The 25,786-nt window shown below is 46.4% G+C and overlaps 2 protein-coding genes across 2 annotated transcripts; one reads left to right on the forward strand and one right to left on the reverse strand.

Moving 5' to 3' along the window:
• The first annotated feature begins 721 nt into the window (after nucleotides 1-721).
• On the forward strand, nucleotides 722-14,055 carry LOC123067848 (DNA (cytosine-5)-methyltransferase DRM2-like). The gene is made up of 10 exons (XM_044490462.1): nucleotides 722-1,135; nucleotides 8,880-8,999; nucleotides 10,065-10,169; nucleotides 10,273-10,381; nucleotides 10,470-10,516; nucleotides 10,614-10,766; nucleotides 12,510-12,609; nucleotides 12,701-12,783; nucleotides 12,880-13,150; nucleotides 13,226-14,055. The coding sequence occupies exons 1-10, from the start codon at nucleotides 722-724 to the stop codon at nucleotides 14,053-14,055; spliced, it is 2,232 nt and encodes a 743-aa protein (XP_044346397.1).
• Nucleotides 14,056-16,703: 2,648 nt separating this feature from the next.
• LOC123072276 (FHA domain-containing protein FHA2) lies at nucleotides 16,704-23,683 on the reverse strand. Its single transcript, XM_044495844.1, has 4 exons — nucleotides 23,368-23,683; nucleotides 22,159-22,875; nucleotides 21,115-21,272; nucleotides 16,704-17,139 (listed from the first exon to the last, which is right to left on the reverse strand). Exons 2-4 carry the CDS (start codon nucleotides 22,805-22,807, stop codon nucleotides 16,930-16,932), a joined length of 1,017 nt encoding a protein of 338 aa, XP_044351779.1. The 5' UTR covers nucleotides 22,808-22,875; nucleotides 23,368-23,683; the 3' UTR covers nucleotides 16,704-16,929.
• Nucleotides 23,684-25,786: the final 2,103 nt, after the last annotated feature.

A 25,786-nucleotide genomic window follows, 5' to 3' on the forward strand; every position in this document is an offset into this window, starting at 1 on the left:
GGACCGTGCACAAGAGATAGCGCCGGTAACTGCTCCGACCCTAAATTCGGAGCAGATTGCGCCATCCGAGGACAGGAAGCTCAACCCCTCCACGGAAGCCGCATACTCAGCGGTGCTAGAGCCGCACACAGATCCAACCTCGAGCGGGGCCTGTGTCAATGGTACCTTGGATTCGTCTCTGGCCATAGGTCCTGAATCGCGTGCATCCGCGCCCATCGAACTTGGTCACGCGCTGATCATTGAGTTCAGCTGTGCGGACATCTTCCGGCACTCACCTTTAGGCGATGTGCCAAACTCATTAAAAGCCCTCTCCTTGTCAGGGGACTCTCAGCTGAACTATATCTGGCTTGAATTGGAAGCTGATGACAAAGAATTTCGCGTCCCACCGACCACCCACTTCATAGCCACTGTCGAAGACTTAACCGACACGCTCGATTACTGCTCCGGGGACATCGATGGTATGGACGACGATGTTGGAGAGGAGCAGGCACAAAAACAACCGCTCACAGGGCGGTGGACGACTACATCCTCATACGATGTATATATGGTGGACGCACTTAAAGAGAAGGAGGCCGACGACGATAATGATAAGCCTGTCGATGAACCTCCCAAACGTCAGCGTCGGAAGCACCGATCTCGATCCGGCAAAGGAAAAGATAGCAACATTGTCACTGACGATGGTGATAATCCGTACTAAGCCAAGGACCCCGCAGTTCTAGCGATGGAGCAGGATGAGCGAGAGGACGGTGAACACAGTCCGGGGCCGCTGTTTGACCACAGCGATGCCGAAGATACCAATTATCAACCTGTCTCTAAGGAGGAGGTCAGCCTGGGCGATAACGAATTCATCGTCCCAGAAGAACCCTTAGAACAAGAACGCCTCCATCAGAGGCTTATTACCACCACAAGGAGCCTGAAGAAGCAGAAGCAGCGGCTCATAGCCGCACGGGATACGCTCAATGATAGATGGAATGAAGTGCTAGACGCTGAGGAAAAATATGGCTGCGATCGGCAAACAAAGGGCTATCCTAAGCGTAAACTGTTGTACGAATTCGACGACGAGGCTATTCCGCCTATACCGCCGAAGAACAATACCGCCAACAAGCCGGACCGACCACCTCGGGGACGAGACAGAGTGGCTAGTGATGTCTACTACACAACCTTCTTCTTGTAGACGTTGTTGGGCCTGCAAGTGCACAGGTTTGTAGGACAGTAGCAAATTTCCCTCAAGTGGATGACCTAAGGTTTATCAATCCGTAGGAGGCGTATGATGAAGATGGTCTCTCTCAAGCAACCCTGCAACCAAATAACAAAGAGTCTCTTGTGTCCCCAACACACCCAATACAATGGTAAATTGTATAGGTGCACTAGTTCGGCGAAGAGATGAAGATACAAGTGCAAAATAGATAGTAGCTATAGGTTTTTGTAATCTGAAATTATAAAAACAGTAAGGTAGCGAGCGATAAAAGTAAGCGTAAACGGTATTGCAATGATAGGAAACAAGGCCTAGGGTTCATACTTTCACTAGTGCAAGTTCTCTCAATAATAATAACATAGATCATATAACAAGCCCTCAACATGCAACAAAGAGTCATTCCAAAGCCACTAATAGCGGAGAAGGAACGTAGAGATTACGGTAGGGTACGAAACCACCTCAAAGTTATTCTTTCGGATAAATCTATAGAAGAGTTTGTACTAGAATAACACCTTAAGACACAAATCAACCAAAACCCTAATGTCACCTAGATAATCCATTGTCACCTCAAGTATCCGTGGGCATGATTATACGATATGCGTCACACAATGTCAGATTCATCCAACCAACATAAAAGTACTTCAAAGAGTGCCCCAAAGCTACTACCGGAGAGTCAAGAACGTGTGCCAACCCCTATGCATAGGTTCCCAATGTCACGAAACCCACAAGTTGATCACCAAAACATACATCAAGTGGATCAATAGAATAACCCATTGTCACCACGGTTATCCCATGCAAGACATACATCAAGTGTTCTCATAAAAGACTCAATCCAATAAAATAACTTAAAAGGGGAAACTCAATTCATCACAAGAGAGTAGAGGGGGAGAAACATCATAAGATCCAACTACAATAGCAAAGCTCGGGATACATCAAGATCGTGCCATAGAGGGAACACGAGAGAGAACATGAGAGAGAGATCAAACACATAGCTACTGGTACATACCCTCAGCCCCGAGGGTGAACTACTCCCTCCTCATCATGGATAGTGCCGGGATGATGAAGATGGCCACCGGTGATGGGATCCCCCTCCGGCAGGGTGCCGGAATGGGCTCCCAAGAGGTTTTTGGTGGCCACAGAGGCTTGCGGCGGCGGAACTCCCGATCTATCTTCTGTTGTGGAAGTTTTAGGGTATGTAGGTATATATGGGTGAAAGAAGTACATCGGTGGACCGAAGGGGGGCCACGAGGCAGGGGGCGCGCCCCAAGGGGGTGGGCGCGCCCCCACCCTCGTGGGCACCTCCCTTCTTCCGTGACGTGCACTCCAAGTCCATCGGGTGGCTTTCCTTCCAAAAATAACTTCTCCAGTTGATTTCGTTCCGTTTTGACTCCGTCTGATATTCCTTTTCCTCGAAACACTGAAATAGGCATAACACAGCAAATCTGGGCTGGGCCTCCGGTTAATAGGTTAGTCCCAAAAATAATATAAAAGTGGAAAATAAAGCCCAATATTGCCTGAAACAGTAGATAATATAGCATGGAGCAATCAAAAATTATAGATACGTTGGAGACGTATCAGGTAGCAAGGGGGTGCACAAGCCCGCACCGCCTCCCTGTAAAGGAAGGGAGGCCGTGGCTCAGGGCTAGAAAAATGATATACGTGAGGACCTAAACAAAAAGGCTGGCGAGACCAGATCCATTTACGGATCCAGGGACCATGCCCCCACACGGGACCGTGGTTATCAAACCAAATATGCCGGTCATATACCAGTTCGGAACCAATACCAAACATCACAACCGTCGGACTTACGCCATGGTGTAACCAAATACAGGGGTGCCGTACACCCCCTGTGCTTCACCGATGAGGTGCTGGATCACGAATTCCCAAAAGGTTTTAAACCCATAAATATCGAAGCATACGATGGAACGACGTATCATGTTGTCTAGATAGAAGACTTTATTCTTCACATCCACATGGCTTGTGGAGATGATCTCCACGCCATCCCATACTTACCCCTCAACCTGAAAGGACCAGCTTGGCACTGGCCGAAAAGCCTCCTAGAATACTCTATTAGAAGTTGGGAAGAACTCGAGGATGCTTTTCGGGCCAATTTTCAAAGGACCTATGTCCGGCCCCCGGATGCTAACGATCTAAGTCACATAATTCAACAGCCTGGGGAATCAACCCGTAAGCTTTGGAATCGGTATCTCACCAAGAACAACCAAATTGTCGATTGCCCAGACGCCGAAGCCTTAGCGGTCTTCAAACACAGTGTCCGGGATGAACGGCTAGCTAGACACCTCGGCCAGGAAAAGCCAAGGACAATGGCATACCTAACTACACTCATGACCCGGTTTTGCACGGGTGAGGACAGCTGGTTAGCCCGTAGCAGCACTAGCGAGCCTGGCACATCCGAAGTCAGGGATGGCAATGGAAAGCCACGACGTAACAAAAACAAATGTCGAAACAATGTTGGAAGCCCAGATGATACAGCGGTAAACGCCGGATTCAGTGGCCCCAGACCCGGTCAACAGAAGAAACCATTTAAAGGCAACAAAGATGGTCCATCCAGCCTGGACAAAATATTAGACAGGCCCTGCCAAATCCATGGCACCCCTGCTAAACCTGTGAACCATACCAACCATAGTTGTTGGGTCTTCAAGCAGGCCAGCAAACTCACCGCCGAACATAAGGGGAGGGACCTCAGAGCGAAGACGAGGATGAATATCGCCAGCCGAACACGGGGGACAAAAGAAATTTCCACCGGAGATCAAAACAGTGAACATGATCTATGTCACTCATATCCCAAAGAGGGAGCGCGAGCGCGCACTCCGAGATGTCTATGCCATTGAACCTGTTGCCCCCAAATTCAACCCATGGTCGGCCTGTCCGATCACCTTTGATCACAGGGATCATCCGACTAGTATCCGTCACGGGGGTTCGGCTGCCCTAGTGCTCGATCCAATAATCGACGGATACCATATCACTCGAGTCCTTATGGACGGCGGCAGCAGCCTCAACCTGATATATCATGACACTGTCCACAAGATGGGGGTAGACCCGTCAAGAATCAAGCCAAGCAGCATAACCTTTAAAGGAGTTATACCAGGCGTAGAGGCCCGCTACACGGGCTCTTCAACATTGGAGGTCGTATTCGGCTCTCCCGATAATTTTCGAAGCGAAGAACTAATATTCGACATAGCTCCGTTCCGAAGCGGCTATCATGCACTTCTCGGAAGAACGACCTTCGCCCGCTTTAATGCAGTCCCGCATTATGCTTATTTAAAGCTCAAAATGCCTGGACCACGTGGCATCATTACTATCAATGGAAATATAGAGCGCTCTCTCCGTACGGGGGAGCACACCGCGGCCCTAGCAGCCGAAGTCCAAAACGGCCTATTCAAGCCGTACAGTTCATCGGTAGTTAAGACCGCGGACACAGCTAAACGTGTCCGGTGTACGCCTCAGTGCGGCAGCTCAGATGAACCTGAGCTCGATTAGAAGTTATGCCCCCATCAACTACCGCATAAGGTGATAGCATGCGTGCCTCGTGTACACAAGTATATCTTTGAAATTCCTTGGGCGACGCTGGGGCACATTGCATGCAAATAGTCCATAGTTCGGCTCCACCCTATTCAGACTCTAAAGTTACCTTTCAAGGTTCATTAAAACGAACCAACTTTGTTTATGGCAACACCGGATTCTTTTTCTCGGTTTTTTCCTTTTTCTTCTTTTTTACATATGGCCATCACACTCCCCCCTTCAAGGACACTTCATAAAGGAGAAAACGGCGCAGACGTGTAGCAAGGCCCCGCATTAAGGTTTTTTTTAGATTAAGACCCTGTGTAAACCTTTTTATCTCTTTTTGTTTTATACTTTTCTGGCATGTAAAATGTCCAAGGAAGCTATCGGCATTATCTGTAAGTATACGGCTCACGGTACTAAAAAGTGGATACTATAGAAATAGCTTGGTCCATATTGTGTTTGGAGTTTTATTCTCTCACCACCTGCGTTCTTTCCCCATGTCAGATTGCCACACGTGCCTTGATACCAGGGTCCATTACCAGGGGCTGTATTCGGCCTGGTATATATTGAAAAGTCCAAACACCTATAGGGAGTGTTTGACATCGCGAGTTTGGCCTTATATGCATCTGCTTCGAATTATGTCTTTGGTCAATAGTTGGGTTGCCCGGCTCCTGTGCTTACTAAATTACGTTCCGTTCTATCGGCTAGGGTAGTAAAGGGAGAACTACTGCGATTGTGTCCTGGTTCGTCCGGATGAGCACCTCAGTAGAGAAAGCCAAAAACTGACTGTCATGATGCGGTAAAAGCTGGTCAGCCACTCGATGACTCACCGGAATCTTCGCGATTCTTTCCGTATTACACGAAGGACCGTTCTTCTTGTCACTTATGTCTATGCACCGTATTCGGATAACCGCAAACATACCAGGGGCTATATCATAGACCCACCGTCAAACTCCTATGGCTAAGTGAAAGTGTTAAAGCCCTATAGTCCGATTGCCTGGTTCGCCGCATTGACACCTTCTTCATGGACCAAGATGTTGGGTCAAGAGTGATCAAGTGCTTTTCCGAACACCCCCGCGTTATATGCGAGGGGGCAGAAGCCAACGACTGGCAAACTTTCAGATTATACAAAAAACGACCGCACAGGAGGCACCAAAAACTTTTTAGGCAAAATTATAAAAACATGGCCTTAAAAATCTCATTATATCTTTTGAACATTATATCTGGCGTGTGATGGTCCTTGCCCTCAGGTGGACTTTTCGCTGCAATATCGGTGGCCTTCATCTTTGTCCAGTATGTCTTGACGCGGGCAAAGGCCATTCGTGCACCTTCTATGCACGTTGACTGCTTCACAGTGTCGATACGCGGCACCGCATAGACAAGTTGCCGCACCAAACCGAAATAACTATCCGGAATCAGTTTAGTCGGCCACAACCGGACTACGACGTCCTTCATGGCAGATCCGGATAGCTTGTGGAGCTCGGCCCACAAGGCCATCTGTTTGTTCAGCAACAATGGACGCTTTGACATGCTGAATTGCGACCAGAACAACTTTTCCGTCGCATGTCCTTCTTATGCTTGGAAAAACTGCGTCGCATCGGAGACACTCTTCGGCAGGTCCAATAATGTGTCTGGAGAACTCCACATCTGATTAAGCGGGGCATACTTCGGATCGACAAATTTAGCTTGCAATAAGAAGGGCTTACCAGCCGCGATCTCCCAAGCTTGTCGGATCTCCTCCCGAGTCGCTCTAGACTCGGACTGTGCTTCCCGCGCCTCTTGTAAGGCCTTTTGGTTTTGTTATCTCTCTCGAGAAGGTCACATCGGCTAGCGGCATCGTTTAGCTCAAGCTCCATAGTAGATATTCTCTCCTCGCACTGGCACCGAGCAGCCTGTTCGGCCTTTAATACAGTAGTTACCTTTTCGGCAGCCGCATTGCTCATCCTGGCTTGTTCTTTGGCCCGGATAAGCTCAGCTCGAAGGGTCTCAACTGCGGTGGCACTATCTGCAGTTATACATATCTCAGTATATAATTCTCAGCGTCATGCTCATATCATAATACTTGCATATACTGAGTGCCCCAAATAGTTACCTTGCGCTTCGTCGAACCGCCTGTTCATAAGCGTGATGTCATCATCCGCCACATTAACTTTCTGCTTCAGATGTGCAATCTCTATAGCTTGGGCAGTCGGCACGCATGTAACAGCCTGTGTTTCAATTAGTCAGATCATTTCTTGGGCATATATTTCTTGATCCTTTGATCGCCTCCCTTTGGACGCCAACCAGAGTCTCAGGGGCTACTATCTATACACAGGCGCATTTTGCGTTTATAGCACAATAAAAAATATTACATTACGTACCTCAAAGCCTCTTAGCAGGCTCGTAAAGGCTTCGTTCAATCCGCTTTTCACGGACAGGACCCTCTCAACCACCGTACCCATTAAGGCACGATGTTCCTCTGAGACGGGCACATGCCGCAATATGTCTGTCAATGTATCAGGCGCCTCCGGATCCGGAGTAGATTGCGCCGTCCCTTGGGGATCGGGTAGTCCGGGACCTTTATTGTTGGTCCCTGTAGGGGCCGCACACTCCAGACCCTGGACGGCCGAAGTGTCGCCTTCAGGCCCAGTCTTCACTGTCCCTCGCACTTCTTGTTGATCGGGAGAGATCCTCTGGGACAACACCTCGGCGTCGTCTGCCTTATCGGGCGGGGAGATCTATGGAGACGTCTCGCTCTCCATCATCTCCGGAAGAAGATCCCCCAAGGAGGAGGACTGTTGAGGAAGGCTGCGTGCCATATTGAAACCTGGGCTCTCACTTGCTCAATTTAACATGAGGAAAAATACTTATTATGTTTCCGCGTCACTTTTCTCAGCTTAAGGAAAATCATGTGTTCTACGTCCCATTTCCATGTGACCGCTCGAGTATCGCCTACTCATGGGTGGTCTACCCCTCAAAATAGTGGGGAAGAGAGATAGTTCATATTCGACGCTAAACATCATATTATTCCTATTATCACAATTTCCTGGCCAAGATACCACTCAAGTATCACCACGTCTAACAAAATGGGACTTTTCATTGTTATGCGCTTCGGACGACCAAGTTCTGCAACATGCTCGTGTACTGCAGGTAGCTATGTGGCATGAGTTATGCCTCTACCAAGAGAAACTTAATAATACAGAATGTTACTAGCTAGAACAACTCGAGATCAATCAAACATGACTGTATGGCCAAGGAACGACACTCGATTGTTGTCGTGCTGGGAAGGGACTTTTCATCTCCATAAACTCCGGACGACCAGGTTCCATAGGACGCTTATAAACCGCTTGTAGCTATGTGCCTTAAAGTACATCTCTACCAAGGGTTAAGTACTGATTTAGCAAGTTGCTAGATAGACTCGCTCAAGACCAATCAAACGTTAAGTAGTATACATCTTTCTTCTCTTGCTAACAGTGAGTGTATGTCTTATTTTGTCAATGGCTCATGAAATTGATTAGAAAGTAAGACTTCACATAATTAGTTCTCATGTATGGTGATCATCTTATACACATCTCAGTAATGACACGTGTATATGAACCTTTTTGAACCACAAAAGGTTTGGTTTCCATTTGGGTTGTAGATTGTTATCTTGATTTTTTTGATTTCCTAAAAGAGTTTTGGTCTAACAGTTTTTCTTGGAAGAAGACAGAAAATAAAAGAAAGAATAAAATATGAAAGAAAAACAACTCTTGAATGGAAATTGAAAAGAAATGTAGCCCCAGTTCCTTTGGAAATGGTAAGATCTTTGGTGCAAGAAGAAGGGGCGACCCATATCATCTCGACTTGGTTCTGCTTCCCCTCTTTTTTGGGCATGATCCCTATCTTCTACCTTGTAATCTACATGAAATGAAGATTGCATCATGTATGCCCAAAATAAGGGTTACTGCTTTGTTATCATGTTTCCATGTGAGGATGGTAAGATAGTGAAACATGGTGTAATAGTTTTTTAGGGAGTGTGGCTTTTCTTGCTCGCACACAATAGAAAAATCATTGGAGAACAAAGTTATGTGTAGTAGGGTATTTGATACCCATGTTTTACTTGTTAAGTGTGGAAGTACGAATTTCTTTTCTCATTGTTCGCCTTCAATATTTATTGATGTGTGCTTAACTAATGTCACAGGGTTGGAGGAACGGCAATGATGACCGTGATAAGGGGAAAAGTATTGTTGAGCCTGAACCCTCATGGTCTCCGGACTTTAGGAACTTAGACGCTCCTGGCTCGTCCATGCTGGTACCTCAGGTAGTAATAAACTGATTTTGTATTTAAATACAAGAGCTAGCCATGACTTGTTTTATTAAGATCGTAGTGTGATATCTGCATGGGAATACAGAAAAGAGGAAAGATATAATGTTTGTTATTGGTATGTCCAATTGTGTTTCTGAGTCAAATAGAATGGGCCATGGTTGACTTACTTGTAGTTACGATGATCTAATGGTTATGCTTTGTTGATTGAAGTAGGGTAGTATATTAATGGCCTGATTTTTTGCTTTCATGTCTGATTTTAATTCTAGCGTGGCTATCTTTTCTCCATTTAACCTATCAAGTGGTTTTAGTACATAATAGATCTAAAATGGTTGACTATGTGCTTCCCATGATGACACACTGGAACTCCTTTGAACAAACATGGAATGTAACACATCAATAGTCTTTAATAAGGAATTATGCGCTTTAGTTTATGTTATACTAATCCATCTATATCGTCCAGATTTCTTACTTATCTGGCACTTCGCCTCATGCATTTGAGTTATATATTAATTTAGACTGCAGATTACCTTGTTTATCTATTGGTGCAAGCATCATCAAGTTGTACTGCACTAGTACATGTTTGGTTAGTAATCATACTCTAGGTGATAATAGGCAAACTTGGTTAACCTGATCATCTTTTTGGAATTACCAACCTATCATACCCCTCCCATAAAATAGCCATGTTACGCATAATGTGTTCAACTAGATAGAGAACTATCGTTCCTAGAAAGCTAGCACAATTCATTTAATTAGGCATCCTTGTAACTTCAAGCTATACTATTTCTAATTTTATTGGTGTACACTTTTACCACTTTCGCTTATTGTCTTGATGCGACAATGCCGAAGGGAATTTTTTCCAATAGAAAATATGGTCTTTTCTTCTTGATTTTTATGTGTTCTAAACTCTAAAATCGGATTGCTATACTGGTTTCACGCTAGAGATTCCAATTGCGATATCTTGTAATTCATGTGATAGTGCATGGTAGAATTATTGTTCTTCTCTACAATTGCTTTGCTCATGGTTTGCTTTCAATATTGATTCATGTCTGCTTAACTAAGTGGTGTGATTGTGATGATCATGATAAGGGGAGAAGTGATGGTGAGGCTGAACCCTCATGGGCTCCGGAGTTGAGGAACTTAGATGCTCCTTGCCCATCCTTGCTGGTACGTCATGTAGTAATTGATTGTATATTTAAGTACAAGAGCTAGCCATGCATTGTTGTTATTAAGATCATAGTGTTATGTTTGTTTGTCCAACTATCTAAAGGGTTCTAATGGATGGGCTATCGGGGAAGCGCCATCTACTACTTTAATCGAGAGATATGTGGCAATGGGTTTTCAAACGGAAATGGTCGTGATGAGCATCAAGGAGATTGGTAATACTGAAAGTAACCAATTTCATTTCATTTTTGTTCTTTGTGTTTGCATCATCTGTCTAATCGAGGCTTTTGGTTTTGTTTTCAGGGTATAGTGACGAAAATGCATTACTTGAACTACTTTTAACATACAAGGTACGTGTCCATGGATGTTATTACTAACTTTATCCAATGATGCCCTTTCTACATCATAGCAAGGATCATATGTTAGGATTGGTGATGACAAATGCAGGCACTAGGTGATGAAGATGCATTGGGTAACTGCTCTACTTCTGGCTGCGCCCCCCTTAGAGTTGAACATGGTGATGATCTTGATTTTGAGAGCTCAAATGGTGATGACGATGCTAGTGATACACAGCCCAGCTCCGGTGATTGTGGTGATGAGGTAGATGATTCATTGTCTTTAGTTCAGTAGCTAAGAATTCTTTGACCATATGTATGATGATATGTGAATTCTTTGTCATGCATACCTTGCGCACCCCTTTATGTATTGTTCGAGCTTTGTTTGTTTTGCTCCTAGCTTTTCGTGATAGTAGAGTTGCGTTGTTAAGTTTGAGCACCTGATTTTTTTTACATAAAATTCTCATAATGTCAAAGTTTTATTGTGTAAGAGTTAATATAGGATGTGAGGATGACTACCGTTAGACCAATGCCTTCTTCAAAGTAATCAAACAGGCTGAGAAGGAGTAGAAACTGAGTATATTGTTGTGTTGCTTGCTTCTAATCTTGATGAATTAGAAAATTTATTTCTGTTATAAACCAATCTTTTTTTCTTCAGTTCCTATGTATTTGAATATTAGTCACAAGACATATGACTTGAGGAGTTATGATGCTACGAGAAAATCATACTGCAGGTGGTGTAAACAAGAGACGATATACACATGCCACATGAGCTTTAACTTGAAGAAATCAAATTTTACACAAGAACTATGCCCTTTGATTTATTTTGTAGTGCAAGATACAGTGTAAAATCGGACTGAGCAGGGAAGAGTTCAGAAGAAGTATAAGCTAAACCTGAATGCTGAATACTAAATAAAGAAGCAAGAATATATATAGGTTGGCCTAAATAATTCTGTCGTAAAGTTGTGCTGTGATCCAGCTCACCACTTTTCCGTAGAATCAAAGGAGGTTGGAAACTAGCATGTGGGTTAGGAAGAACAAGGTATTCTTCTTTTGACTTTCAGTTACACAAATTAAAATAATACTGGAGAACATCACATATATACTGCACTAGTTGCATCAAAGTTCCCACCAAGACAAATCTGAAGATTAACATATACCTGTTAGCTGTGAAAAATGAGGGTGTCAATACCTAGATGTTCAGAGAGAAATGGATACATTAAGTCACTAATTTAGAAATCTCAGAATGTACTATATGAAATGACAGCTGAATTTCGTATTAGTTACGCAAATAAAATTTGTAAAAAGAATATTGTATGGTCCATCCTATTCATGGCGAGATATATGTAATAACAAGTAGGGAAAGTGTAGAGTGTTTGATGTTTATTACACCTGCTTGGGAAAAAAGATATATCTTGATTGCTAGTAAGCGATGAACTTGAAATAGGATGGATGGGAACACCATCATGTTCTCCTGTAGATACATACATTTACCTCGTCATCCATCGATCTGTCTTTGACTTTCTATCATGAAAGCAGCATGAAGAGACCAGAGAACTATGTTTCACCACTATTATATGCATCCTGCACATAGTGCCATTATGTGAAACAACAAAGTTAGACTATGCACCTTTAGTTTATTCCAGTCTAGACCTTCATATTGCTAGTGTAGGTAGTAGTTTCAAGCGTAAAATGATGTGCATTCGGGTCATGCAAATAGTAACTCTTTTATTAACATGACTTTCAAGCAGCAGCGGAGAATAAGAAATTGAGTTCCTAAATTATTTCATTGATTTATCCTGATCACTTTTTTCTTGTTTCTTGGGTAGTCTGTGCTATACATTTCTTGATCATTTATTAGTTTTAGGGTCCCCTTCTTTTCTATGGCCGCATATGTGTTTCTATGCAGTTGTATTTTCCTTATCAACGTTCACTTAGTTGGCATTAAGAAGTCAGTAACATATAGAAAACGTTTTCTAATCTTAGTTTTTCTTATCCTTTTATGAAGAATTTTATACGAAAGATGTCAGAGAAGGACAAGAAGATCAACCCATTAGTACATATGGGCTTTTCTGAAAATGACGCAAATATGGCTATTACAAGATGTGGTATGAGTCTTTTTTAAATTGTTGCCATGATGTTCATTTTCCCATTGGAAAAGGCACCTTATGGTATATATTTCTGTGTAAATTTTCCTAGGTATGGATGCTGATCTCTCTGTATTGGTTGATTCGATTAGTGCGTCACTGGTTGCAAGAGATTTTGACTTATCTAATCATCAGGTACATTGTGGTTTGATGTACATTTGAATAGGAAAATGCTTGATCTCTTTGATTTACTTTGATGTAAGGACACTGCAATATGTGTACATTTCGCAGGTTATGAATAGATGCTCTGACTCCTTTAGAGGGACAAAGAAAATAAGATTGATGGAAGATAGAAAGAAAAAGAGGAAACGGTATGGAGGTACAGCACATGGCAATCAAATCTTCTTGGATGGCAGCCATTATGAACATATGCCTCCCCCAAATCCAATGGTTGGATTTAGCCTGCCCAATTATAGCCAACTATCAGTGGACAGAAAAATTCCTAAAAAAGCTATCGGGCGACCTTTTTTCTACTACGAAAATGTGGCCCAAGCTCTCACAGGTGTATGGGCGACCATTTCAAGTTCTCTGTATGGCATTCAGCCTGAGTTTGTGGACTCGAAGCATTTGTGTGCAGCTGCAAGGAAAAGAGGCTACATCCACAATTTGCCTATTGAGAACAGAGCACCTCTTCTTCCTCTGCCTCCAAAGACAATACTTGAGGCATTCCCTCGGTACAAGAAGTGGTGGCCTTCCTGGGACACGAGAACACAGTTCAACTGCTTGCGAACAAGTGTGGCATGTCAACAGCTGACAGGAAGCATTGGTGCTCTTGCAAGAACAGGGAATCCACCGCCTCGAAATATTCAAAAAGATATCATCAAACAGTGCAAAGTGTACAATCTTGTCTGGATAGGAAAGAACAAAGTTGCTGCATTGGAGCCTGAAGAGATTGAATATCTACTAGGTTTCCCGAAGGACCATACAAGGGGACTCGCCATCACAAATAGATACAAATCTCTCGGCAACTCATTTCAAGTTGATACTGTTGCTTACCACTTGTCAGTACTGAGGGGCATGTTTCCCAATGGAGTTACTGTGTTGTCCTTATTCACTGGTATTGGAGGAGGAGAGGTAGCTTTGCATAGGTTGGGGATCCACATGAGGACAGTGGTTTCTGTTGAGATAGACAAAACTAGTAAGAGGATTTTCAGGGGTTGGTGGGATCAGACTCAAACAGGCACGTTGATTGAGTTTGATGACGTGAAATCTCTTACTGATGCTAAAGTTGCATCACTGGTTACTAGATTTGGCGGTTTCGACTTGGTGATTGGGGGCAGCCCATGTAACAATCTTGCTGGGTGCAACAGATACAGCCGTGATGGCTTGGAAGGCAAGGAATCTGTTTTGTTCTACGAGTACCCCAAAATCTTGGAGGCCGTCGAGGACGCTATGTCGAGGATGTAGCCTAATCATTACAATACGTATTGTATCATTTAATGCTTTATATCTAGGAGGGGTTTATTTAATGCTTTATACCTAGGAGGATGTAGCCTTACGTGTGTTTAAACATTGAGTTGATGTCGAGGGGTTTTATTTGAGAGAAATGTCATATTGACATAGCCAGACAATGTTTATGGTTGCTAAGTGATTTATATCTTGCTCGTGTTTATTTGGGAAAAGACTATTCTTGGTCCCCTCAACTATTTCAGAGCCTAATTTTGTACAGGCAGGGAGTACATTTAGTTTTACGCATTCCCTTATTTCTAGTTTGTAGAAAAATGCCTTAGTGCTGGTTGCTCCAAATTCTGTTCAGCGGGCTCTTTTCGCCAACAGAATTTGTACATATGAGCATCCCTTAGTGCTGGTTGCTCCAAATTCTGCAAACGGTGAGTCTCCCTCTCTTCTGATATTCACTCAGATTTGTTCCCCCAGAGTTGGTTGTTCATATACTCACTGCTTCATTAGGTCAGAGGCTTGTGTCTATCTATTGATGGAAGATTCATTCAAGTTCTGAACTGCACTTTGATTTATTTGCAAACATGTCTCTTGGATGCATTCCGCTTTTCGCGTAGAGGTAGCAGAATAAACAAATTGTTTTCATCATTTCTGCATACGCTGCATCTGAACAAAATTTGCTAGCTACGGAGCGGAGTTTCTGTTGCTGACATATGTCTCGGAGACTACATCCAGCGGCAGTCAAGGATTTAAGACGCGCAAATTCTGGCTTTCCTATCTCCACTGTAATGTTCTGCATTTTCTCTTACCGAAATAGGCTTACGCCCCGCTATATTGATATAGCAACCACCCGAAACAACAATCCGATCCACGCTCGGGCAAACAGCACAAGCACGCCCAAAAGAAATAACAAGAGAAAATAAGAGAAGAAATGCCAACAACGCCGGATCGACGAAAGCTACGGCACACCGCGATCGTTGCGCCCACCGAAGATAACCACCACGCTCCAAAGCCACCGAGTTGCCGTGTACCAAGCACCACCTTCAAGAAGGAATGCGACGATGACGACGCTGCTGCCCGGACGAGTCCTAGGATTTCTCCCGGTACACGGAGGGTAGAGGGGGGAGAGGGTCACCCGACGCCCTTCAAGAAGGATGGTGGCGCCCGCAGGCGTCACCGCGTTGGTGCCGGCAAGACCCGACATGGATTTCTCCCGACCTCTCGCGCCCACCACCCAGGACCAACCTTCGGCTCCACCACACCCGCCGCCCACCAACATGCGCCAACAGTCACGAGGACACCGCCGTCGTCTCACCACGGCCAACGAAGCGAGGCCGGCCGGATCCAAACGAGACACCCGAAGACAAGGACCGGCAGCACCGCAGCCACGAGGGAGGGAACAACCTCCACCGGCTTAGGCGGTAGCAGACCGGGCATAGCAGCAGAGGCACACCAGACCCCCTGTCCGGCCAGGCCCTGTGTGGGCCCGTGAAGCTTCGCCGCCGTGCTGCAGCAGTCGCGGCACAGCAGCCGCCGTCCCTGTCGCGAGGAGCTCGCCGGAAACCACCGGAGAACAGCCCACTGCGGCCACCAGCAGGCCCGCCCCGACCCAGATCGGGCCCGTAGGGCCTAGATCTGGGCCAGCCGAGCGCCGCCGGCCGCCGCAGGCCATGGGCCGTCACCGCCGCCAAGGGGCAACGCCTCCGCATCGCCGCCGTCCAGATCCGCGCCGGAACGCCGCCGGCCGAAGGGCTCCGCCGCCAGGACCGCTCACCCGAGCCGGGGTCCAGCGACGGGTGAAGAAGGAGGGCCGCCACCGCCGGACTGCGGGGCGCCGCGCGGGCAACGCCCGGCCGCGCCCGCCGGCGGCAGCGGCGAGGGGGAAGGGGGGCGGGGACTCGCGGGGAGGGGGAAGGGTGGGGAGCCGCCCCGGTCGCCTCGCTCGGGGAGGGCGACGCGGGGGGCACGGGGGGGATTGTCATTCTGAATCAGTCGAAACAAAATATCTTGCCGCGAATTGTGGTTCCTCCTCCTTGGAAGCCTCCTGATCCTCGTTGCTTTCCATGATTGCCTCCCAAATATGCCGTAGGACGAACCATGATTTGCCTCCCAAATCAGCACAATGAACCTGGAAGTTGCATTGCTCCCCCTCCTCTTTGGGAGCCTCCTGATCCTCCTTGCTTTGACCGCAGAAGCTTCGGCTTTGCTGTGAGTGAGTATGAAGATGAGCCATGCCATCATGTATTATTATGCCTATTCTCCAGCAAATGGATGACCGATTGGTTCTCTTTTATATTCTTTTCTTCTACAAAAGAGGTGCCCGTATGGCAGCTCATATTACCGCAAAACTTGCTTCTCAAACGGAAGACTTGCCCCTGCTTATTAACAAATTCAAACTGATCCAGACTATTAGGATCCTTTCTGCACTTCTGATTTCTATTTCATTCATGTAAGATTGCATCCAACATGACTGTAACCATGTTGATTTGACAATATAAGCTCGTTGCTCTCAAAAACCATAATTTACTCCATGGCTGCTGCTGCTGCTGCTGCTGGGAGCCATTGCAGCATTGTGCAACCGCCTCGCTGCGATAGGCGGCTGTGTCGGGCGATAAGGACATGCTAAGTTCTGTAGTTCAAAGAGGCAACATCAAGACTGAAAAGATACGAACTGAATATACCACTTAAAAGTCAAAGTTTCCACACAACATTCTCAACACTACAGAGCTAAGTCAGAGAAACTCAGGATACAGTGGCTCCATCAAACTGATGCTCTCTCATAGACAAATCAGGACACCACTCGGCCTTCTGGATACTGCACTACAGGTGCGCAACGAAACGCAAGAAAAGCTTAGAATCAGCCTTGCTGCTCTGTGGTTCCGCCTAGGAGAGCAAGGAAACCAGCGAGACAAACTCCGAGATCTCCCTGCCCTTCCATTTCGTGTTGATGACGAAGTGCTCCGGGTGCTTCCTGAGCAGCTCCAGCAGTCCAAACCATGGCCTCCCCTTGGCTATAATCGGCGACCAGTCCTCCCAGGTCAGGTACTTCCGCACTCTGCTGTGGTGCCACACGTTGCCAAACCGGCCCACAAGCTGCGAGTAGACAAACAAGTATAAGACTTTGCATGTACAATGATTACAAATGTGTAAAAATAGTCTGCTAATGCTTCATTGCTAAGCTTAAAATAGGTAATCTGAATTTACAAAAAATAATGATAATGCTCAAAATAGTGCTTAAAATAGTGTTGTGACTAGGGCTGGACACGAGCCGAGCCGAGCCGAGCTTGATCCGAGCCTGCCTTTGACTCGCCATGAACGAGCTAAGCTCAGCTCGGCTCGCTGGTCGAACGAGCCTGGTTTTGGAGGCTCGGCTCGTCTTGCCTCTGGCTCGGTTCAGGCCGAGCGGCTCATGGGTGCCCTGCTGTATTTTTTTTTGAACGGAAGTGCCCTGCTGTATGGGTGCGCGGCGATGCAGTGTGCCTGTGCTGCAGTGCATGCGTGCGTGAGTCAGCTGGTGCTAGTTCATGCGTGAAGTGTGCGTGCTAGCCGTCGGTGAGTGCATGCACGCCGCCGGAGGGAGCCATGGAAGTCATACCTGCTTGTGCTTGGGGCGGCCACACTAGGGACTGCCGCGAGCTTGGCGATGAACCTCGGGAGCGACGAACGGCGACGTCCGACGCGGCGCCGAACGGGCACGTCTGCCGGCGGTGCCGAGAGAACGCCGTCCAACATCGGGCACGGCAAGGAGGACGACGAGTTCGTCAGGTCATGGAGAGAGCGGCGGCGCGGCGGAGGAATTTGTGGGTCAGAGCTCGCTAGGGTTAGTCGGGGGTGCTTCGTAGTGGGCTTGGGCTGTTCCGTAGGCTGCTTAGTGTATACACTGGGCTGCAAAATTTCAAAAAAGAAAAAAGAAATCTGGGCCGCCAAACGGGCCACCGAGCTGGACTGAGCGGAAACTGGCTCGGCTCGGTCGCCAAACGAGTCGAATATTCACAGCTCGGCTCGGCCTATTTCCATGTCGGGCCGAGCTGAGTCGGGCCGAGCTGGAGCGAGTTTCGGGCCGAGCTAAAAAGCTCGCTCGAGCGTCCAGCCCTAGTTGTGACATGATACTGAATAGGGGGGGAGGGGTGGTAACCCAGTATGTAACATGATTAATTAGTTAAAAAAATGAAGTTTTCCAGATAGTGCCACAGGATATACCTGCAAGTCTTTCCCACTAAATGTAGAAGAAAAATGTAAATATCAATAGAAAATCATTCGTAGCAAGTCACGGCTCCACACAAGAACGAAGCGACAAGATTCAGTACAAAACATGTTGGGAGTGACAAGTGAAGGATGCTAGTAGGCAGAGTGGATTATATGATAGTTTAGACAAGATATAAGTAATACATACACCCCTCTTGAAACAGGCTTTCGCCCAGCTTTATATATATAACCCAAATAGCCAGTCTGATGCAAAGTGGTGAGAAAACCCTCATACGAGCAGGTCAAAAGAAAAAATAATATGGCACCCGAGCAAGGGCACAAGTGCACCTTACCCAACATCAAGCGTGAAAACAGGAGACACCATACCTAACAAGAGACAATCAAGACTACTGAATAGGACCCGACACTCACTGCTTTGAGAATCCATCGGACACCATAGTACCGAACACACCGAGCCATCTATGGAAAGGGCCGACTCGCCGTTGAGATAGCCTCCTTGTTACGGGCCATGGAGCCCAGCTCCTGCCAGGAGATAGCAAGGACCGAGAACAGATACCACGGAGACACTTTAAATGACTGGAGACCACTAGACCATCCCACGCCAAAGCATAGTTGCCATGTTTCTGGTACGGTGGGAACGAGGGACGAGAGTCGGTGGCTGAAAAAAACAGGGTAAGGGCCGACTCGCCGTTGAGATAGCCTCCTTGTTACGGGCCATGGAGCCCAGCTCCTGCCAGGAGATAGCAAGGACCGAGAACAGATACCACGGAGACACTTTAAATGACAGGAGACCACTAGACCATCCCACGCCAGAGCATAGTTGCCATGTTTCTGGTACGGTGGGAACGAGGGACGAGAGTCGGTGGCTGAAAAAAACAGGGTACAACGAGGGTATACATCTCTCGAACGATTTTTTTTATAGCGGGGACGCGATCCAATCCGTTTGGGTACGACGAACCCGGTACGGTACCATGGGTCGAGGAACGCGGTTCCTGAAGAACGACGACTCCCTGACGGTCAGCATTCCTTATTGTTAATGGATCCCTTGCAATTAATGAACTGGAGGAAGAACGAGGAGTCCATGAGAAAAGAAACGACGGCGTGAGTAAGTTATGCCTCGCGATTTGGCTGTTGGATCCTGGAACCTGAATCGAGGTGTAGGCTGCGGGGACGCCGAATCCTCATCGAATCGTACCGAATCGGACCTCGTTCCCGAATCCGATTCCGGGTCGATGAATCGGGATCGAGGGACGACCTACCGTTCCCCGTTTGCGGCTACTATGCGCCAGAGTCGAGGATGCTACAAGTCTAGTACAAGGCATGCCCGAAGCCGCTGGGCAGCTGCAGCCACAAGGGATCAGGGCTCCGCACCAAGGCCCTCAAGATGGTGATAACGCCAAGCAACACCATAGAGCCTAAAAGGATGGACTAGGGTTTTCACCCGGAGCCCTTGAATTGGGAGGGGACCCACGACAACGCATCCAAGAAGGAAGCGACACTCGGTGGCACTGCTGTTGCCGGCGCCATAGCGTGGAGCTTTTGCTAGGACCCTCACAAGTGCCACCTGCGGAGCCAAAGTTGCAACCCAACCCGCGAGGAAGGGACCGCTGCAGCCAACGCAAGGCCACTAAATCCGGGCCAGGGAGCCACCACCGCTGAAGCCACGACGACACTAGGATCACCCGCTACCCCTCCCCTTGCTATCCTTATAGCCCAATTGGAGACGCCACCACCACTGCAACACTGCTTGCCATAGAGCCAACCGCATAGCCTCAACATCCAAGGTCGCCGCCTTGGCATCCAGGAGACACACCACTGCCGTCGGGGCACCAGGCCACCAAAAAGCAGGCACCTTCAGATGGACAACGCAAGGGCGGAACCATCGTATCATAGTTCCACCATGGTCAGGACCAGCCAACACAGATATTGGCCCACGAGCAGAGGACAAATGGCTATGGGTGCCAGATCCCCTTTGGATCCAGCCCTACCACAGAGGGGAACGAGGATCACCGGCTCTAACCAGCATCACTTTGCAGGCCGGCTGCCCACCACGCAATGCTGGGGTGGCACCCGCCCAAAGCGGACCGCTAGAGTAGATGGCCTCCATGGGCCAGATCCAGCCATTCAGATCTGACCAAGGAACAATCGCGAGGCCCGCTACTGCTGAAACCCAGATCCTGCAACATAATGGACGCCAGAACCACGCACGTCATACATGGAACTGCCCTGTGCCACCCCAGACGACCGTGGCCCCATTTATGGCCGCACCGGATGGGCCACCCACCGTGCAGCTGCTGTGGCTCCGACGCGTGCCCACGCCACCCGCACAGCACAACGCCACTGCCAGCCGGCAGCACCTCACGCCGCCGGCACTACATTAAGAGGAAGGAGAGCCCCGCCGCCGCCCATTCCAACAACCAGGCTAGGGAGGGCTTCCTGCCCGGCCCCCGCGAGGTGGTGGCGCCGACGAGCAACAGGAGGGTCGTATTTTTACAATCCTCCACTGAAACCTTCCACATCGTAGTACATACTTTATACACCTACGGGCTACAACTGAGCTATATTAGACAGGCAGGGATGCTAGCACCTGACTTCTATACGCAAATGATATTCTCAAAATGCAGTTTGCATTATTATTCTTTTGAATGAGGAAGACTTGTTTTAATGTCGTAAATTGTGATGATATTCTATATCAGAAGTTAAACTGTAATGATATGGACCATCCCATCAATGTATCAACACAGTAAACTACTTTCAGTATATTTAACTTTTCGAAGCCAGAGCAAGACTAATTAGGTTAGGGGTACTTTAGCTTCAGGATAGAAATTGGATAGGAAATATGTGTGTTTTTCCATGACAAACCTCTGCGTGGAGTTCTCTCATAGGCATATATTGTCCAGGACCACAGAGGTCAGATAATACAGTCGCAACAGATGACACGACTTCCTTCTCTTCCAATTGAAGGATGTGCTGGTTGTCCAGATCCCTATCACCCATCAACCTTATCTCTGGTCTATTGTCTGCACACACAAAAAGAAGCAAGTTCTGGTCAGATCAAACAATTTCCCTACAGATGGTAAAAGATAATGAGTTTGGTCTTTCACTGGACAAAACTCCAAAGATACAGAATGCAGTAATAGCTTTTGAAATTCAAGGTCCATAGCTGGAAATCTGGAAACAAGAACAAAGTTCACTAACAGCTTCTAAAAATTGCATCATACCATTTACTAATCCATAATTCTTGATAGTTGTCTCCTGCTATAGTGATAGAAATATCATACTCCCTCCGTCCCAAATTACTTGTCTTAGATTTGTCTAGATAAATCCGTATCTAGACAAACCTAAGACAAGTAACTTGGGACAGAGGTTGTAGATAATGTACTTAATTTATCCCTAGAAACTAAGATTGGAAGATGGTAAACACATTCATATGGAAGCATCTTGGTGTGTATCTTTCGATGTGCGAATATAACTGAATCTCTTCTACTTTTTTCTCCTAAAAGGTAAAGACATAAGAGTGCAGTTATGTTCACACATCATGATATGCCAATTCAGATATAAAGCATAATGTTCTTACATAACACAACTTGCAATAGCATTATAGCAACTAATAATATATGTGCACTTGCAGTAAACATATGATGAGAGTTGCTTAAGAGATATTTCCGCAATAGTACATCTGTGTTATAATGTGCATATCTATATATATAACATGTAATGTTGCAATATCAACATTATCTTACTTTGTAGCCATGAGTTGCAACATGCAAACAATGCGTACAGCCAGATTGAGTAGCTGAACAAGCAAAATCATCATCTTCTCTACACAGTTTTCAGAAGAGAAACAAGACGACGAGGAAGGGAAAGTATACACAGTAAAAATGCAGATCAAGGATTATGTATCACCTTCGCCGATTGTTCCTATTGGTTCAACATTGATTCTGTGCCCACCATAGATGTCAAAATCTCCAGGAGACTTCTTGGTTCTCTTCAGCTTGCCCTTCATTCCACTTTCACTGACACCATTCCCAATGTCATCACTGCCCCGGCCATAATCGCCTTCAGGGCGGCGGTCATGGAAATCGGACACACGAGGGTGCCCTGGCTGCACATACGGTGGCAGCGGGATCTGTGAGGGAATAACAGGGGCTTGTCGAGCAGCGGCAAGCGACGCAAAGATAGACCTCGTGGGCAGGAGGAAGTAAAACTTCTTGTCCCCAATCTGAAGGAGGTCCTGCGAGTCAAGCTTAACAGGAGAATTCCCAGGGAGATGCAGGACGCCCTCAACATGGCAGCCATTCTTGCCGATGACATCGAGCGCGAAACGGCGGCGCTGGAAGTCGTAGAATATCCGCGCATGGTGGCGCGAAATGTTCATCCCCCCACCAAGGCTGGAGAGATCGACATCCACCATCGATTTCTTGCTGCTGCGGCCCAGCATGATCGAGTAGGTCTGCATGTAGTACTCAAAATCCTCACCCTGCAGCTTAGCGAACCCTGCCTCTACTTCACCATCACCGGCATGCATTGCAAAAGCAACCTCAGCGCGAGGCATAATGGCTTTAGTTGAACCCCCGATTTTTCGCCAAGATTAGCTGTGCCCCCCACCTCAGACCGATCAACCTAATCAAACAATTGATAGGCAGAACAAGTTAATTAAAAGGGTACCATGTGGCAAGCACCTCCGCTAGCACCGGCCACGCACCCCACTGCGAGCCACCGTGTGCTGGTGCCTCGAATGAGCTATCAAGATGGAAAATATGCGAGCAGGGCGTATCTAGATGCACAGGCACACAAAAATGCTCATATATGCAACGGGGATGACGACCTCTATCCTGGCAGGGTCCGGAACAAGTTGAAAAAACAGCTGCCTAGCTTGTGACCTATTCATGATATAATAGTAGTGATGAGTTGAAATCTCAATGAGCTACAATACAGAATTCAAAATAAATAGTTTGAAGTTGTGTATTCTATGCTGTGCTGTGCCACGATAGTTTGATGTTCCCAAATTTTCAGTAATGCCAAAGCGATAGTATTGACAACATGAACAGTCGTAGTAAATCGGCGATGTCGGACTACAAGAGAGCTTCAGGTGTGGTGCACCTGCCCTCTTACCGGAGCGTCGGCCGCCAGATTCCGCCACCGCTTCCGCTATCCGGCGTCGCAGTCGCGGGGGATACTGGACGCAAACCCCCGCCTCCCTCCTCCACTCCGGTCGCCGCCCGCCGGCGCTACAACTCTGAACTCACCCCTCACCGGAACGAAGACAAACTGGTCCCAGCCCGGCCGGCCACTCGGCCGTTGCACGACGGCGGGAGATCCCGGCCGGCCGGAGAAGATGCCCGGATCTGGTTGGGGGTCGAGCTCACGCGAGACGACGAGCTCTCCCTCCGGTCTCCCTCTCTGCTTTGCGTGTGGGCTCTGTTTCTCAGGGAATAACAGGCAATAGCTTCCACAGCCCATGAAAGTCAGGCCCAACAGGTCAGTTCCCATCTAATTAAAAAAAGCACAATCTTCTCAAAAAAAATTAAAAAAAAGCACAATACAAACAATACAAACAATAAGTAGGGGTTTTTTCTCAAAGAAATGAACTAGGGTTTAGTTATACATGCAATGAATAACTACCGAGAGACAAAAATTTACTCTTTGGCACATGTATTAAATCCAGGCTTGATATTTCTCTTCAGATTTTGCTCGTTCGATGTAGGCATGTAAAGAAGATGAAAATGATTATATAAAATTATGTTTGCAAACAAAGAGATAGATAGCTCTTGAGACTTGATCATCATTTCTTTGTATCATCTCATAGTTTGACATGACAAGTTAAACTTCAGCGCAACACACATGAATGAGATCGCGATGTTGGCAAGTGTTGGCGATCATATGATAACAACAAATTATATAGACATAATATGCACTATTACATATCCAATTATGGATTTATTTGAGGTCGCTCTTTAATAAAAATGCCACTTATAATATAATAAGTATAATAATTAGTTTAGCAGTGTGTAGTCTAGCAGGAACGCTGCTAATGAGGAGTCTAGCTGCGTTTGTCAGTTATGAAACATTGCTGGTACGATTTCAACATTTTAGGAATTTAAGCTCAACTATTTGTCTTTTGTCTTCCAATTTATATGAACACATAGTTTAAGTATATACTTAACCGTTTATTAACATTATATTTGATAAATACCAAGAATTTTATGGAAGTTTTGAAGGGGAGCCAATGGAATTGAAATGTTGTCCGGCAGGTTTGATTGACAATAGGGATCGATGTTGGCAATGTTGATCATATGACAATAACAAATTCTATAGACGTAATATGCACCATTTAACATTTACATATCCAACTATGGATTTATCTGAGGCCGCTATTACATAAAAATGACACTTACAATATAATAAGTATAATACAAACATTTGCAGCATTTGCTGGAAGCTAAACCTGCTAGAACGTGCACTAGCCACATATCTGCCTAGGCAACCGCTGCTAGTATGCTTTATGTGTTTTAGGAGTTCAATCATTAATTGTTGTTTTTTCTTTTGCTTTTCAACTTGTATGAACAAATAGTTTTTGTGTGTACTATAAAATTAAAACACAACAACTTGATGCATAACAAGGATTTTTATACGTAAAACGTAAATTACACACATATCTTTACACATATATAATAAACTTAGCATCATCCTCAATTAGACTGAACCCTGCCAGTACTGCAACTACCCGCGACGTTCTTGGGGGGCAGACACTGCTAGTTCTTTACAGTTGGTACTACATGATACACCACACTAGTAGCGTTTGTAGCGTTTACAGGAATTTGCTTTTATAACGCTGCTGATAATCTGAAAAAAAATTAGTTGTCGTGTTCAGTTTCATGATGCGCCGCTATTAGCAAAATCCTATAAGGGGTTTATGTAGTAGTTCTACAAAGAATCAAGAGGTGAAATTTATGCAATCACCATACATTAAATGTTTTTTGCGAAAATGATCCAAATCTATTATCAAAGTTCACCGGAAGTACAAAGCACCTCAAACATAATAAAAATCACATCAAGATTCTGAGACCACCGAGCGACCACTACCGCCGTCAGAATGAGCCACCGGCACATCGTTGTCGCCGCTTCCCCATCGGGGCCGACTTGACCTTGTCGGTGACAGCCGGGAAGTATTCGTGCACGCGACCCTAAGGACCAGCGCCCTGGAGCCGCAGTCATTTTCATTGAACCCCTGAATAGATATGAAAGACCTGACACCAAATCTTACCGCATGACGAGAAACCCTAACCTCACCGTCCAAAGGAGATGCCAGGAATCTATGCCAGAGCTTTGTCGACTATGTCCAGATGAACGAACTTGAGGAGGTTTAGAACCAGGAAGACAAACACGAAGAAGAAAGCACCGCAATCCACCCAAGCGCTGCACCTGCGAGTACTAAAAAAGCATAACGTAAACTACTAAATAAAGCGGAGACACCGGGATTTCCCTTCCCGGCACCGGCCGACGGAGTGGCAGGCAAAGGGGAGGCGAATCG

This window comes from Triticum aestivum, chromosome 3B (genome assembly GCF_018294505.1).
Source record: "Triticum aestivum cultivar Chinese Spring chromosome 3B, IWGSC CS RefSeq v2.1, whole genome shotgun sequence".
Classification (NCBI taxonomy): Eukaryota; Viridiplantae; Streptophyta; class Magnoliopsida; order Poales; family Poaceae; genus Triticum; species Triticum aestivum.